Source organism: Maylandia zebra, linkage group LG20 (assembly GCF_041146795.1).
Source record: "Maylandia zebra isolate NMK-2024a linkage group LG20, Mzebra_GT3a, whole genome shotgun sequence".
Lineage (NCBI taxonomy): Eukaryota > Metazoa > Chordata > Actinopteri > Cichliformes > Cichlidae > Maylandia > Maylandia zebra.
Window position 1 is genome coordinate 4,038,127 of NC_135186.1, and position 17,143 is coordinate 4,055,269.

Here is a 17,143-nt window from a genome sequence, read left to right on the forward strand (position 1 = left end):
CATACCTGAAAAAAACTGAAATAATTCTTGACTTTTTATGTGACCTCCGCCTGGAAAATGCATCTTTTCCAGCCTGAGGAAACACAAATAATGAACAATCAAATCTATGCAGTGCGTGTTGGATAAGCCTGTTAATGACAGAAGGGAAACTGTGAAACTTAAAGTGCAGGACACAGAAAGTCAAATCAGGTATGTTACTTATCAACTAAAAGCAAAACGTCTGCTCTTGCCACACCTCTGTGTGCCACACAGAATCTTGGTCGGATAGGACGCCCATCATAACAGACACATTCACAGGATGTTCTTACTGAGGTTAGCGCTGTGTTCTTGTTACCTATTTTCCATCAAATAGGTTGCAAGCGAAGAAGGCAAACATCTGTGTAAAAGCAATGTATTGATGAGTGCATCTTTCACATTGAATTGGTCAAATGCACTCTATCTTTGCTACAAACAGCATTTCCAGTGAGGGTGCAGTGGACTTTTGACTTTTGGCTTTACAGTGTTGGCCTGTAAAGCTAAAAAGTCCACTGCACCCCACTGCACAAAGCGTCCCTTTCCATTATGAAAATGCTTTCAATCCCCAACGAGAGCATGCTGTTCCCTGCCGAGTTAGAGGGACACGTCTTCCGTCAAATCGAACCCACCTATGCCCTATTCACTCCACCTCTAAAGAACTGCCCCAAAATTCATTGGGTTCTCATTTGCTCATGTCTCCTCTCCCCTTTATCCCCCCCCCTTCCCCCCCCCCCCACCCCCCCCCCCCCCCCCCCCACCCCTCCAGTTTCATGAAATTGGATGCAGGGGTGGTTGCATAATGCTGCAAGCAAAGAAATGGCAGCCCAGCTTTTCTCATTGGCTGAAACAACTTTAAATTACCCATTTTTTTGTATGTATGGTTAGTCTACAATGTTACTAAAGCATGTAATGCTGTATTAGTGACACTACAAAGACTGTCATCTATTTTTCTATTGTTGTGATAGTGCAAACAGACCTGCTAGTCTGGATACTGTTTTAGTGACTTCACCTTAAACAAATATGGATATGAACCTGCTGCAAGCCACTTGTGACTGCTTGGAATAGGTTGTGATTCTGCCATGGACATGCCAGTTTATAATTACTTTGATAACTGTGTTGTCTTACTGTGAGCATTTTACACTTATAGACCTGGTTTAAAGACTTAATGTATATAATTAGATGCGTTTTTCTTATTATGAACAGGCCCCGAATTAATGTAAGCTTAACGTTAGTCTGATGTATACAGTTATACAGTATCCAACCAGCTACATTTGTTGTGCCTGCCAGCAACTTATTCTTGTCCTGTTTTTTTTCCTTTTACATATAGCTTTTTGTGCATCATAATGAAGACTGTCCTACTTTTTTATATGGATTGGCTGCTGTCTAGAATCACTTAAAACGATACTACAAAGGAAAAGGAATGCGCGTGACTACTTGATGCCACCTAGTAAAATAGCTATTAAAGTTATACTGTATACATTATTGTATGGACCCTCAGTAGTTTTCCTACCTGTTGCTATAGAAGTTGAATAGCCCTGCTGTCAGTCAGCACTGATAACAGATATCTCGATTGTGCCCCTGTTTTCTGTAAACAGGTCCTTAGAGAACTGTACAACCGAAGGTTTGAACATACGTCATGCATACATAGGTTGCATCCTCATGAGTTTTGGGTAAACCTAATGGAAAAATAATGAAAAAAGATCAATTTCATTAGTCAATGCTAAAATAAATACAGGTTGACCTTTTTTGATCAAGTATCGCTTTTTATTAGGGGCCACAATTAATGGCATTTGGGCAAGGTAATTACCCAGCTAAGGGTGGAAGAAGGCAAAGTCACACAGGTAGGGGACGAGGAGTAGGTGTCAGGCAGGCACCCACTATAATGAGGGGCACAGAGATCACGTGGGCATTTCTTTGTGCACAGAGACACCTGACACAGCAGCTGAGGCCAGCCGTGGCTGGGAATTTGAATCGGTAGGCTCTCAATTTAAAATATTTTTAAAAGCATGGCATTAACATTGAAACTGTAGAACCATTCAATAATTATTTAAGTGCATAACTTTAAATGATAAAAGTGTTAAAAATGTGGTTAAAAAGTGTGTTTGGTGAAGGAACTTTAGAACCTTGGTCAAGAATGAAAAGTTTGGTTAAGTTTTTTGAGAAACAGGTTTTTAGTTTTTTGATGTATTATCAAAACAATTCCTCTCGTCTCTGACAGAAGAGAGGAAAGCGCTCCAGTTCAGCAAGTTTTAAATGAAGGCACTATTAAAGAAGCCAGTTGTTGTTTTTCCCACACTTGATGTGCCTTTAACTGATTAATAAATGGTAGTTTATGTGTAGTTATAAGTAACATACCTCCTCCTTTTAAGACATTTGCCCTTTTTAACATGAATTCTGCGCTAACCTGCTTTTCATTTATACTCCATCCCTCTTTCATTATGGCCTACATATGGAGCTCGGTGCTACCCAGTTCAATAGAAACATCCTTTGATTTTTTTTTTAATCAAAATCTTTATTTTTTTAGAATACTTTTTGGATTCAGTTTATTTTGGATCTTGTGGTCAAATGAAACCCATTTTACAGGCTCTATCTGACAGTAGGAATGCAGCACAGGGAGATCATTTCACCAATTTCAAATCATGGTACTATAAATATTACAGTGATAGAGTATGTTCTCAAACTATCCTGTTTTTCAGACTCCTACCCAATCAAATGTTTTGCCATATGTGAGTAAAGTGTGTTACTATTTTGGAAGTGTGATCTTTGTTTGACCCACTTTTTGTACAATTGCTGCACCATGAAGCTGATTTTCCTGTATTAGCCCTAAGCCTTTAGACACAGCCCACTTAAGTAAGAAAGTTATTATTCGCTGTTTAGCCTGTAGCTATTCACCACAAACTACACATAGTTAACTCTAGTCTTACAGAGCTTTATATGTCTCTTTCAGTCATAGTTTTTGTCAAAATGCTGACATGCATGACTTTAAAAGGACCACGTAACCTCCGTTTCACAATTTTCTTAAAAACCTGTTAAACAAGATAGGCTACCTGTTTTGTTTTGTTTTTTAAGCACAAACTCCTCTGTAGGCATTTACACTTCTCTCAAAGTCATAGTTTAGAATTCAACAGCACAGGAACACATGGATAACTTGATTTAGACTTTTTTGTAGCTCGGGATGAGAAAGGTAAGACACTTCTCTGGGTGAAATAGACACATTTATTTATTTATTTTACCTTGTTCTAGATCTATCACTACATCTTGATGGGTCTTCTTTACGACTGATGAACAATAATGCAACTAGTTTGCTTGTATTCTAATGTAATGGATTTCCCTACAGGCTCTGTGGTTTTATTTATCTTTCTTCTTTCTAAATGGTGCCTCATTGACAAGTGCTAAAACATATGCTTCAACACAATGATTTCTTCTGTTTTTATTTCACTTATATTTGTAGGTTATGAAGCTGATCTTGGTGCAGCTGTAGTTCCAAGTGCCCTTCAATCATTCTGAGGGTGGTACTCAGAAACTAGGACTTCTGAGATTTATCTTCACCTACAGTGCCTTCAGGGCTTCTACCTACAAAACATAACAGGTAAGCTCTACTAAAGGAAGATTTTCATCTGAATAAGAAATCGATTTAAACATCTTAAAATGTAATTCGAATTAAATAGTCATTCACAGCAGGTGAAAAGAGAACTGTTACTCTGCAGGATGGTGGAACAATAATGGAATAATAATTATATTCTGTCTCCATTTCAGTTATTATGCATATATAATTAGTGGAGCTTTGATTTTTTTTTCTTTTTTGTATAACGTTGATGCTTTTTGAATATTCTTTTTCTGCAACCTCTGAATATAAGACCTCACTGAAGAGATCTGATATCTGCAAAGGTTTCCTTGATCTCTTTAGTGCCATGTGTTTCTAGAACTAGTGTGTGTGAGTGTGTGTGTGTGTTAAACACTGTTTACCTATTTACAGTTTTCTTTTGGATAACAGATGAAACACAGTTATGAAATATTTCCTGGAGTGAACTTGAGGATACATAGAGACGAGTTTAGCTTCTTTTAAGGGTCAGACAATGGTGTCAAACAGTGGCTGTACTTCAGGGGCCAGTTGTTTTTGTCTTTTGTTATATTTAGTTGGCAATTTGTCATATTTAACTTCATAAGTTATTTTCTTTTTTCTCTAGTTTGGGTTGTTTTTCTTAGCCTGAGTTTATCTGCAGGTTTCGACAAACTGACCTGCAGGCTGCACTAGTCCACTTCTGTAAAGGAAAAGGAGAAATAAATAGAAACTTAGAATGCTGAAGAGTTAAAAGACCTTTTATTTTTGCCGTCATTTCTAAGCAAGGTACTAATAGAGAAAAAAATGTCAATACTCAAAATCAAGTGCTGTCTAGATTGCAAATTGGAAATGCAAACTCTTGAATGCGATTGCCTTTTTTGCATTTTCATCTCAAATAAGGTTAGTCTAGTCACCAGTGATTGCCATTGTCCTGTTCACAGTATAAAAAAATTTAGTCCAATTCATAAACCAGAAATATTATCCCACAGATCAGGTTGCCATAGATACTGCATAGTGGAGAAAAGAAACTGTTGAAATGAGTTAATTGAGCACAAAAGGGGGTTAAGTGTCTCCCCTGTACTCCAAAACATTTGTCTTTAGAATCAGGTGAATTAAAGTTGACACATTCTTCCATTAGATCCCTGAAGACCCCATACCTCTTCTCAGAAGTTCATCCTGGTAGTAAAGGAAATAAAGCACGTCATTTTATTTATTCAATTAGCTCTCCCTTCAGAATGAACAAAATGTGTCTCTAGTGAGCACTAAACTGGTCTAATAGGTGTACTGTCATGGTTGGATAATTTGCATAAAGGCCTTTGGATATTTTTAATATTCTATACTTCAGAGTTTGAATTATCTCACTGGTTTAGACCCCTGCACTCAGAAAAATAAAGGTGCCAACTGGAATTAAAAGTGGTTCTTTAGACTGATGCCATAGAAGAACCTTTTTTGGTGCCACAAAGAACCTTTCAAACAATGGTTCTTTGAAGAACCATTTCTTTCAGTGGTTCATTGAAGAACCTTTAAAGGTGCCCCAAAGAACCATCAAGAAATGGTTCTTTGGGGCACCTTTAATGGTTTTTCAAAGAACCTTTTTAAAAATGGTTCTTTAAAGAACCATTTTTAAAAAGGTCCTTCAAATGGTTCTTTAAAAGAACCATTTTAAAGAACCTTTTTTGAGTGGTTCTTTAAAAAACCATTTTAAATCTTTCAAAATAAAATGCATCATAAATTGAATTTGAGTAGGGTAAAATAAATATGAGCACAGCATAGACATATTAATGGTTTATTGTCATTTTGTAGTATACCAAAAGACAAAAAGGCATTTTAACCCTCAGCACAACATCAATACTAATACATGTCACATATTAGTGTTTTAAACAGTAATAATTAAATATATTTGCTATACTATAAATAAATATATATAAATACTATAGCTACAGATAACACAACAAATAATACATGTATTGTTTAATTAATAAAACATCAGAAAGTGATAAAACACATTAGAAATAGCAATAGCTTCATAACAGACCAATAAATCAACACATTTTCATCAGCAGATGTTTGCATGTTCAGTAAAATCATTTCAACAACAAGTTTATGATTAAAATGATCAATGAACTTTAGCATTACACCATGTAATGTACGTTTCATGTTGTACTCATGGTCCTTTGTTAGTCCAGTTTAGGATAATGTCTCTGACGTATGTTTCATATCAAACATATGTCATATCAAAACAAGCCCACACCTGCAGTTGTTTCAGTTTTTCACTGGTGTTTCCTGTCAGCTGGTCAACCTCTCAGGCGGACATCCATATCAGCCAACCAAACGACAAGCTCCTCCCTTTGTGCTTCAAATCCCTCCCACTCTGAGACAAGGAGCTGAAAGAGAGAGAAAAGAGTCAATTATAAAGAAGAGAGAAAAGTGAAACCCTCCTCAGAAGGTCTGACTCGCATACCTGCAGTTGACCTGTGATGGACTCCAGTTTGGCGTTCACGTCATCCCTCGCCGATGCCAGCAGCCGAGTCTGCAGGGTGCCCTGGAAGAGCTGAGTTAATGTTCGACTCCTCCTGGTCAGGCTCTCCAGCTGGATGAGCCGAGGTCTCCCCTCTCGCCGCTGCCTCTGAACACAGAAACACAAATTGCATCTGAAGCAGGAGGTGCAGATTTTTTTTGCTATTCTTTTCTAAATCCAGGCTAGATCACGTGGAGGTATTTGGAAAACTTTTTTGGCCAGTGGACGACTGTTGTCTTGCAGAAAGTCAAATCAAACATATGCGATACACAATCAATTCACAAGAACACATTATAAAAAATAAGTCCAGTTCTTGCCTGATTTCAAATGAATTCTGCATCAAAACAGGGTGACAGAAGTAAAACGAGTGCACAAAGCCTCACTTTGTACAAGCCTGCTATTACAGTTCTCCTCTATGCAGACGACTTTCCTGTTTTCAAGGCACAACTTGGATCTGCTGTACGAATCTTATGGATACACACTAAATGAAACAATAGTGTGCATGACTCCAGATTCTGATCCCTCATCCTAATATGGTCCCAACATAGCAACAGCAATAAAGCAGATGCTGAGGCTAAAAAAATACAAAGTCCATAAACCAATGGCTGACGTGGGTTTTATCATAAGGGTGATAAATATACAGATTTCAGTCTGTCTTAGAGATTTGATGTTCATTTACCTGCAGATGCACTATACGTGCCTGCTCTATGGTTTTTCACAACATTTTGCACATCACTATTTAATACAGGAAGTACGTGAACTAAAACAAGTCATCTTTCTTTGTGAGAGGACCATATTAATGAAACAAACCTCAATGACATCATAGGGATCCCTACAGATGCTCCTGCTGCTTCTCTTCCTCCTCATCCTAAGCTTCCTTCTCCTTGTCCTCGCCTTCCATCCAATTGTAATTCAACCTAATTGTGTTTCTCCCCCTCCTCTTCCCCAGTTTGTTGGAGCTGTGAACACAATTAATGTGAATCTGGATTAATTTGTGCAAACAAGAAAAATCTACAGCTTTTTGGTCAGAGGTGCTCTTGTGATTTAAGCCGGGTAGAGTAGATTTATGTGTTGATGCTACCTGCTTCAGCTCTGGCTGCTGAGTGATATTTACACCCTGGCTGGATTACAAACTTTAACCATGTGCTGAACTTTGGCCCGGCGTTGATACCTCTTGTTAGTATAACGACCTCTTCTTAGCTTGTATGTATGATGGTGGATAAATGAAATATACAAAAAAATTAACTATATTACAAAAGAACATCTATCTTGGAAACATCAAATGACCGGAGCATAACTTGTCAACTAGTCCGAAACTAAGTTATGCAGGAACAGTCAAAGACACACCTTCTCATGTCACATTTCTATTCATTTCTATATAATTCGATTAGACAATAAAGAGTCATCTAATCTAATTATTCATTCAAAACTCTTATGCATAGCTGTATTTTATACAGCTCTTACAGAATTCAAAGTACAGGTTCATGTGAGTATTTAGTGTACGGCTCAGATCTACAGAATTTCAGAGTTTCTAGAGCAGACACAGAGCTCACGTCACAACAGGCTTCAGGCGCCATTTTAGTGACTTTAACAATATATTAAATTTTAATTTCGGTCTAGCTGACATTAGGTTATGTACGCAGCACGCAATTGAACCACATATTTTAGAAGCCAAAGGTTCAAATTAGCTGGGAGCACCTTCACTTAATTATAACAGTGGTTTTGTTAGGAAAACAGTTGGATACTAAATTGCGCTGACCTCAACGGCTAACGTATCTAGCTAATCGCTACTGTTAGCACAACATTAACAGCAAGCTACAATGACGAGTAACAAAAACAAAACAGTAATAAGGTTTTAATGGAAATGTTTTACCTTTTCTAACAGTCCCAGAATCCACAGCTTCAAAGTCCAGCAGGTACTGAAGACTGTTATCCGCCTCGCTGTCACCGTCCGTGAGTTTTTTTCCCGAAAGGTCAAGGCCCGCCGCTCGCACACTCTGTCTGCGCATGCGCATCCCAACGACTGACCCCCTCCGTCCGCTCCCGGGAGGTTATAGTATGACGTGTTCTGACGTCACTCTCTCTCTCTGTCATTTATTTGGCTCGAAACACATATCAACAAATTGCTCAGTGATGAACAACTACTCAGATCATTTACCTAAGCTGTGCTTTGTCAAAACGAAGTGTGTGTTCATTACACTGACATTCTGTTCTGCAATTGTTATTTACTTGTATCTTATAATTTGACTTTACATACTGCTGGGTGGTTTGTAAAGTTTACAATAACTAGTATTATCATTATACTATATTTTCAAAAATATATAATAATCTCAAAAGTAATGCCTTGGAGTAGAAAATAGTAATGCTTTATTAAAATTTAAAACTAAAGTACAGTACTTGAATGTGTGTATTGTGTCTACTGTTTGCAAATATTTCTAACTTTTATTTGAATATTCAGTTTCCTACCATCTTCTCTTAAAGGGTAATTGCCAGGTATCCCGCCCTCCCCCTTTGCACACACATGCACACAAAGAAAACACACAGTATAATTCACAGCCTCATTATAGTGAATAAATATTTATGCTATTTACACCATCAAACTTAGATTGCTAAGGATGAAGAACCTTTTGTTCTTTAAAGAACCATTTGTAATAGCTGAAGAACCATCCACAAAATAAAAAGGTTCTTTGACGTATGATGGTTCTTTAAAGAACCATGAAGACATCTGAAGAACCATTTAAGAACCATAATTTTTCTGAGTGTGTTTAGGCTAATTGTAACCAGCTAAACTTAAAGCAGAGTGCTTGAGTGTGTTCAAGACACGGTGACTTAACATTAATGTTGGATCTTTGAATTTTGATTTTATAGCTCCAGTTTGCTCTCAGGTTAGAGAGAGGCTTGCATGCTGAGTTTGCATGAAAACTTTGTTATTGCCTCACAACAACAATAGCTGGCTAATAATAAGTGGGTTTATTTTGAATAGTACAAAGCCAGGCTAGGTGTGTCTGCCTGATTTGACCTTAAAAGGTGCTCTAGGACTCGACTCAGCTGTTACTCTGTGAAAGGTTTCACAAACAAGGTCATGTTATGCAATGTGGAGGTTACATGCAAATATTTATGGTGATTTGCCAGTCAGGAAGCGGGAGACTGTAATTCGGTATATATGAATGTGCTGAATTGTTAGATGGATGTCATAAATACTGGATTTGCCATACTTAAAAAATATAATTGCAATATAATTGCAAGTGTTTCATGGGAAAGTGCACAAGTTTGCTCAGTGTGGATGTCATGTAAAGTCTTGCACTCAGTGGGTGGAGCTGCAAAATATTTGTTCTCATTGTGTTTTGGTGGGCAGTAGTTTCATTGATAGCAGTATGAAGGAAATGTAGGTGCGGAACAGGTTTTGGAGAACATTACACACACAGTAACCTCAATGAAATGCAGTATTAGACCAGATGCACATATGAAGTCTTGCAAAGAGAAGGTTTGCATGAAAGATCTGCGGTAACACAGTGTGAACACCACACTACAAAGTGCTGGACTCCAGTCCCCTGTCGCTCAAACCCTGAAACTCGGCACATTCACAAACATGCGCTCAAGCACTCTCTAAGGACAACTTGTTAACCGCACATAGGGGGAAATACTTTTCTTGCACTACACTGGCCCAATTCATTCCCATTTAATCCGCTCTGTGTGCTCTCTCTCTCTAGTTTGGGCCTGGCTTTTTATACATTTCTAAGTCAGACTGAGTTAGCAATGCTGGCTACAAAAGACTTAGGGTAAACAGGTGGTTAGGACTGCTCTCTGACAGCAAACAGTTTCGAATAACTGCCTTTATGTCAGTAGTAACCGATAGTTATAGACTGCTGTTGTGCCATTTGTTTAAATGCAGCAAAGGTTTAAAGTTGTTGTGATGCTCATATGGTTCAACTGGTTTTGGGTGGTCCTTTGAAGCTGTTGGTTTTTAGTAAACCAAGCGGGGAACAGCTGTGAACACCAAACACAGCTTCACCTACTGTTAACTTTAAAAAAAAAAAAAGTCAAACATGGATTTTGTTCATTAGTTGTTCATAACATTATTAATCTCATATGCTTCTTTACCATATAAACTTGTGTGCTCTGTAGGTTTTATCCAGCAATGCAGTGTTAAATGACAGGTTTACAGATGAGGTCAGACAGAAGTCTACATGGGCTAAGATGTTCAGACACAACATCGTGTTTTGTAGTGAGAGTAGGGAACAGGTGGAAGAGAGTGTTGAGAGGTGGAGGTATGCAATGGAGAGAAGAGGAATGAAGGTCAGTAGAAGCAAAACAGCTGTGTGTGACTGAGAGAGAAGGGTGTAACAGGAAAACTGCAAGGAGTGGGGGTGGTGAGGGTAGATACCTTTAAATACCTGGGTTCAACCATTCAAAACAATAGACAGTTCAGAAGGGAGCACAGGCAGGGTAGAGTGGCTGGAGACGAATATCAAGACTTTTTACAGAAGTGACTAGAATGGACAGGGTAAACATGAGTATGTCAGAGGGACAGCTCAGTTTGGAGACAAAGTTAGAGAAGCAAGGCTGAAATGGTTTGGACATGTGTCGAGCAGAGGTAGCGGATATATCAGTCACAGGATGCTGAAAATGGAGCCTGATTAAAGAAGAGGATCTCAAAGAAGATTGGTGGATACTTGACTCCCACAATAAAAAGTTTGGAAACTTGAAATACGAGTGTTAGGTCCCCTTTGACTCAGCTGCTACATCCATCCATCCGTTTTCTTAAGCCAGTGTAATTTAGGGTTACCCGCTACATGACAAAACTTGATGGAACATCTGTGTCAATACAATATAATTCATATTAGAATTCATCATATTGTAGTTATCATAGAAACATCAGTAACTTGGTTACTCACTAGCAAACGAATCATCTGAACAGCTTTAAAAAAAAAAGTAAGGTTATTGGAGAGTCAGCTGCATGTGCGGTGCCCTATCTGTCTGTAGTCACCACTCAACATCAGCTCTTTACTGCAGTGTGAGAAATGCTCATTAAGAATGTATGGGATGCATCAGGCAACAGTGGCAGTGTTGAGGAGCAATGACTTTGGCTTCTGTCCAGCCGGTGCAGCTGCCTTGTTAGCCTGAGCCAAAACCCATCTGTGGTCAGTATGGAATCACTTTAGAGTTGCATTGTTTAGACTTTAGGATAGCTCTGTTCAAATATTGTCTTTACATTGCACACTGGAATCCTGCTTTCACGTCCTCTTTTTCAGAGCTACGTGAAAGACAGTTCTGCCCTGTGTTAGACTGTCCGGTACCCCTGGCACAGGACAGGCAGTTACAGCTAATACTTTGGTAAACTTGGAGTTTGCCCCGTGGTTTTACAGCTTTGCTCGTTTCTTGAAGTACCGTCTTCTTATACACATATTATCTCTTTCTGCAGAACTTACGATTAATATTTAAAGTCACAATCCTTTATTCTGCAGGTACAGCAGAACCGAATGGCTTACTTATTTATTAAACCTTCATCGACAGCGTATATATCTCTGGTCACAAATACGAGGCAATCTTATGTAACTGACTGTCAAACACTGAGCAGGGACGCGTTAGTATTTTATTGGGATAATTTACCATCATGTATTCTGCTGCAATCACAATGGACAGGGGGCTTTATAGTGTAAAACTTGCAACAGTTGCTGAGATATAATAACAGTTATGTTAACGAATGAATATTGATTTATTGTAACACACAGTTATTATAACTTTCTGAAGATAGCGCTTTTCAAGGCACCCAAAGCACTTTACAATGCCACTATTCATTCACTCTCACACACTGGTGAAGGCAGCTACAGTTGTAGCCCTGGGGCAGACTGACAGAAGTGAGGCTGCCATATTGCACCTACTGGCCAACACCAGTAGGCGGGAGGGTAAAGTGTCTTGCCCAAGAACACAACAACCAGGACAGAGAGCCCGGGGATCGAACTGGCGACCTTCCGGTTACAGATCCGCTTCCCAACCCCCTGAGCCACTGTCGCCCCAAGATGAGGTAAATTGTGATTTAACCCTTCAGTAAGATCCTAAATGCATGTCTTTGCCAACTTATGAGGTAGTTGTTTGGCACCTCGCTGCACGTTTCCATTGGCTGTGATGATTCAAAGCTTTTAAAAATGAACACGCCATATGATACATTTGGTGAGGTCTAAAAGGTCTTCGTGTAAAGGATAGCTTTGCCGATTATGGTAAGGACTGCAAAAAATAAAGGAGCTTTTGAACAAACATGTAAAACTTTTCAAAAAATCCAATTTGCTTGAGAATCATGGATTGCTTTGAATCCAGGCTGATCCAAGAGATCACCGCAACTCTTGTTTGAAAATTGGGCATATCGTTCAGAAGTTAGGCGCAAATCCAACTTCAGCCCATTAGTGGTGCTAGAGTGCCCAAGGCCCAGACATGAAACTTTGTAAAAACAATCAAGGGACTGACCCCAGTCAGCTCCAGCTGCTGCCATATTCTTCCATGGCAGAAGAAAAACAGAAGAAACATTTTGGGGGTACCTAAGCGCTTTTATTGTTTGGTTGCTAAATAACATGTGTGGCTGTCAAAGCTATGGGTGGATCTATGGGTGGAGATGGCAACTGTAAAGATATGAAGTTTATCAGTCAAGGAGTGTCTAGAGCGCAGTTTGGAGAGGAAGCTATCACAGTTTCTCCACACCAGTAAAACAACAGTTACAGGTAAAAGAGGATGTTAAGGATAAACCATCACTACGAAAGCTAAAATGCACATCCTTCTGTGTCTTGGATCTCAACACAGATGCTTAACTTTAAACGAGTTTCTAAACTTACAGCTGAGTTTGTTTACTGCTGTCTGCATTGTTGTTGAGATGCATTAATCTGTGCTGCTGTTTGCCCTTGTGTTTTATCGCTGACCCTGGCACAGCCTGCATTCAGCTGCTGACTCAGTTTGTCATTATTCCTTATTGTGAGAAAGTTTTCATTTGGTTTATTTAAACTTAACTCTATCTAGCTGTTACCTTTTCACCTAAAATCACTTTTGCCTTTTTTTGCCTCCATGGATGAATTTTTTTGTCTTGTATTTTCAAATAAGGGTGATTATATATATATATATATGTTTGCTAATACAAGTCAGCGTATTTGAAAACATGTTCCAACAAGGGCCCGAAGTAATTCAAGGTCACATGTTGCCCGTTGGGAGTCAAACTGCAGTGAAGCTGGCTCACAAAAGAGCAAGTCATTTCTGAATCTGTTAACAACAGAGGCATGGGTTCATTTGAAATAAGCCAAAGTCTTACAGCTTAAGTCTTAACTTGTTTAGTTACACATAGACCACATAGACACACACACAATACGTGTGTGTGTCTATGTGTCTATTGTGCTACACGTATTGTGCTACGTGTAGCACAATACGTTAAAAATCATTTCATTATTAAACCACTCACTAATCCATTATTATCCTCTTTCACCTCTTCTGGTATCGGCCAGTGAGGACATCACTACTAGTATAAGTTCATTTTATTTTAATGCTGCATTTCTGTTTTACATTTCTACTTAATTACCAGGTTATCATGTGCATCCCTTTGAATTCAAACAGGGAAGAAAAGTCAGTTCTGTTTAAGCTACAAGCCAAAAACGATAGTTTGACAAATGTTTTTTTTAACAAATAACTCTCTCACTGAGCTAACGTAGCCAATCCCTCCACATGTTTGTACTCTCTGCTCATATTACCTTTATATTAAATCATTTTTTGCTTTTTAAAGAACTTATTTTAACAGTGCATGCAACAACAAACAAATCCTCCCCAACAAAAAAGCCAAATTGCATTATCTTTCTTCATGTCAATATACGGGCCGCAAGTAGGGGTGATGTGGTCCACAAGTGGCCCCCAGGCCAAGTTTGAGACCCCTGCTTTAGAATGTGTAGTTTAAAATTGTTGAAATGTTGCTTTGTAGCTGTAGGTTTACTTTGCTGCTGGTTTAAGACAACTACTTCTCTTTTAGCTGCCCAACCCAACGAACCATTTTTTATTACATAACAAAGACAAGAAATCATCTACCAGGTACACACAGGACACAGTGTTAGTTCTAACAGGGACTTAGAAGATGCTGCAGTCAATAATCAACACTTACACATTACACATTGGTAGAGACAATATCTCAGCAGTGTTAGCATTATATCCAGTCCAATAGCTGAATAGGGTGCAAAAGAGATGTTACCAGGTCTAGTAGTACTGAGGTCACCCCACTTCACAGCTCAATGAAATGAAAAAGTAATAGAGTATTACTCTTGAATATATCTGTCTGTGTGGGTTCTCTCTGTGTACTCCCGTTTCCTCCCACAGTCCAAAGACATGCAGTTAGTGGGGTTATGTTAAATGGTAATTCTAAATGTGAAATTGCCCATAAGTGTGAATGTGAGTGTGAATGGTTGTCTGTCTCTCTATGGTAGCCCTGTGACAGACTGGAGACCTGTCCTGGGTGTACCACGCCTCTCGCCCTATGGTACCTGGGATGGGCTCCATCCCTCCCATGATGCTGAATTGGATAAGCAGAAGGAAATGGATGGATGTTTTATGTCAGTATCATATATAATATCAGACTTTACTTTTATTGATTCGAAATGATTTAACGTTTTGGCTTGTGGGTTTCTGTAAAGTTAAATCAAAAAGCAGAAAGTCACAGTTTTATTTTGAACATTGTTGTTCTATTGTTTTATTTTTTCATGTCTGTTTGTCTTTACTTGAAAAAACTCTGAAAGGCTTCTTGGTCTTATGCTGAATATAACTTCTGATATGATATCCTTTTTCTGCAGCTTTGAGGTGATTGATTTTATCTTTCTTCTCCAAGTGAAACCAGGGCCATAATGAACCTGTTCAGGAAGGATGCCATGACCTCGAAGAAGGACAAAGAGAAAGAGATCCAGTATGAGGACCCTCCAGATGGGGGCTGGGGCTGGATGGTCGTGCTACATTGCTTCCTGGTATGCGTACCTCTGTTCTCTATAATCTCCTTTTTTTCCCCACTGAACCATTTATTTATATATAATTAACTGGAAAGTTTCTCTCAGAGAAAATATATCTGTCATTATCTGTATATTCTCATTCGTGTCTGTGCAGGTAAATGTCCTCGTTATGGGCACCCTAAAGAGCTTTGGGATCTTCTTTGTGGCGTTCCAAGATGAGTTTGGTGGCTCAGCAGAAAGTATCAGCTGGATCGGTTCCATCATGTCAAGTCTGCGTCTGTCTGGAGGTTCAAACTAAAAAAAAAATCTTTTCCTTCTATTGCATCACATCTTTATCGTCATTTTCCACAGTTTTATTTTCTTGTGACTTACTGTCTCTCCTTCACAAAATGTATTTAATAGCCTTTTGTGGTCTGTATGTCTGCATTTAGCTTTTTGTCGTTGTGTTTCGTCTCCTCTCACTTCTGTAGCGCCCCTCGCCTCTGTGGCATGTGCCAAGGTGGGAGCCAGAGTGACCTCGATCACCGGTGCAGTGCTGGTTAGCGGAGGCTTCCTGTTGAGTATATTCGCCAACAGCGTGGTATTCCTCTACATCAGCATGGGCGTGATAGTTGGTGAGTTTAACTAATTGCTAAACAGTAAAGTACCTTAATGTTGCTGTTTCCACACGAACTCTAGTAACAAGACGACTTCTGTGTCGTGTTATTAATTCGTAAAACCAACCTGTGTGTCCCCGTGACTGACGCAATGTCAGATAATAACATTGTTTGCTCCTCTCAGGAATGGGGTTTGCACTACTGTATCAGGCCTTCTCAGTGGTCACAGCACTGTACTTCAGAAAAAGGTTAGCAACGGCATATGCTATTGGACGCTCTGGTATGGGTTTGACCTTTGCTCTCGCTCCCTTCACTCAGCTGCTTCTGGACCGGTATGCTTGGCAAGGTAAGAAGGAGAAATTTTGTGCCTAAGTGTAGAAATACAGGCCATGGAGTGATCTAAAAGTGATGTTTTAGATCCTAAACTCTCACTGTCATGTTTAGGAGCCATGTTGATTCTCAGTGGTCTCATGCTGAATCTGGTGGCCTCTGGCATGCTGCTGCGACCCATCAATGTAAAGCCACCTGTTTCAAACCCTACCTCCTCTGCCATCCAAAAGAGTCCTGCTGTTTCTCTCAAGAGCTCCTCAGAGAAGGAGTACTCCAAGAACTGTTTGAATGGGTCCACTCACGTTTCCAATGGCGTCTCCAAATCAGACTGTCTTCAATCCCCTCCTCCCTCTCATAGGGACACCGTGAACGTGGGGGGGCAATGTACTCAGGGACTCCAGGACCAGTCAGTGAACCCTGAACTGACCAGACTGGTCCTGAATGGAGTAAATGGCCATGAGCCCCATCATGACCTGGGTCAGTGTAAACCCACAACTCCAGATTGCTCAGCGGAGCTCAATGGCAGTATGAATGGGTCCACGATTGTTGGATTTTCCTCACATGCAAGCTCGCCAAGTGAGGTGACTGTCACAAAAGCCAAAGTACTGGATTTCTCTTTGCTGAAGGACCCTTTCTTTTGCATATACACTTGGTCTTTGGTCTTCAGTCAGCTTGCCTACTTTATTCCCTATTTCCACCTGTCTGCCCGAGCCAGAACCCTGGACATTGATGCCATGGATGCTTCCTTTATCATCTCTGTCGCAGGTAAGGTTTATGTTGGCTAATAGATTCTCTGTGTTACTGCAATCAGCGTTTAATGAGTAGTGTGATATTTTGGAAAATAGAACTCTCTTGTTTTTTTTTTTTCGTCTGTGCTGTAAATAATTAGCTAGAGCAATACAGCTTATGGCCTGCATGTGGTCTGCAGTCATGGTGAGAAGTTTGGGCAGTGGGACAAATTTTGTTTTTATACACTTTTCTGCTTCCTTTGTTTTTGCTTCCTTACATGTTTCTGTGATGTAGTGAAGAACAATTACAAAGATTTGATAAGTTTCAAAAACATTTATTTGAAAATACATTTTTAAAAATATTTTAGCAATAGTATATAATATAAAATTAATATAAAATTAAATTATTATGAAAACACAATTTAAATAAATACAAG

General features: G+C 39.2%; 2 protein-coding genes across 3 annotated transcripts in view; one reads left to right on the forward strand and one right to left on the reverse strand.

Moving 5' to 3' along the window:
- Positions 1-17,143, forward strand: part of slc16a4 (solute carrier family 16 member 4) — a 34,233-nt gene that overhangs the window by 2,025 nt on the left and 15,065 nt on the right. Inside the window, exons 4-9 of one of the 2 annotated variants that reach the window (XM_024806363.2) lie at positions 3,467-3,604; positions 14,938-15,070; positions 15,207-15,339; positions 15,523-15,666; positions 15,833-15,994; positions 16,093-16,743. In XM_024806363.2, coding sequence (XP_024662131.1) covers positions 14,954-15,070; positions 15,207-15,339; positions 15,523-15,666; positions 15,833-15,994; positions 16,093-16,743 — 1,207 coding nt within the window. In that variant the 5' untranslated portion in view covers positions 3,467-3,604; positions 14,938-14,953. Of the gene's footprint in view, positions 1-3,466; positions 3,605-12,576; positions 12,809-14,937; positions 15,071-15,206; positions 15,340-15,522; positions 15,667-15,832; positions 15,995-16,092; positions 16,744-17,143 lie in introns of those variants that run through there. The other variant, XM_076878768.1, reaches the window with a different exon arrangement.
- LOC143414392 (uncharacterized) lies at positions 5,351-8,200 on the reverse strand. Its single transcript, XM_076878680.1, has 4 exons — positions 7,969-8,200; positions 6,906-7,054; positions 6,039-6,203; positions 5,351-5,961 (listed from the first exon to the last, which is right to left on the reverse strand). The coding sequence occupies exons 2-4, from the start codon at positions 6,960-6,962 to the stop codon at positions 5,872-5,874; spliced, it is 312 nt and encodes a 103-aa protein (XP_076734795.1). The 5' UTR covers positions 6,963-7,054; positions 7,969-8,200; the 3' UTR covers positions 5,351-5,871.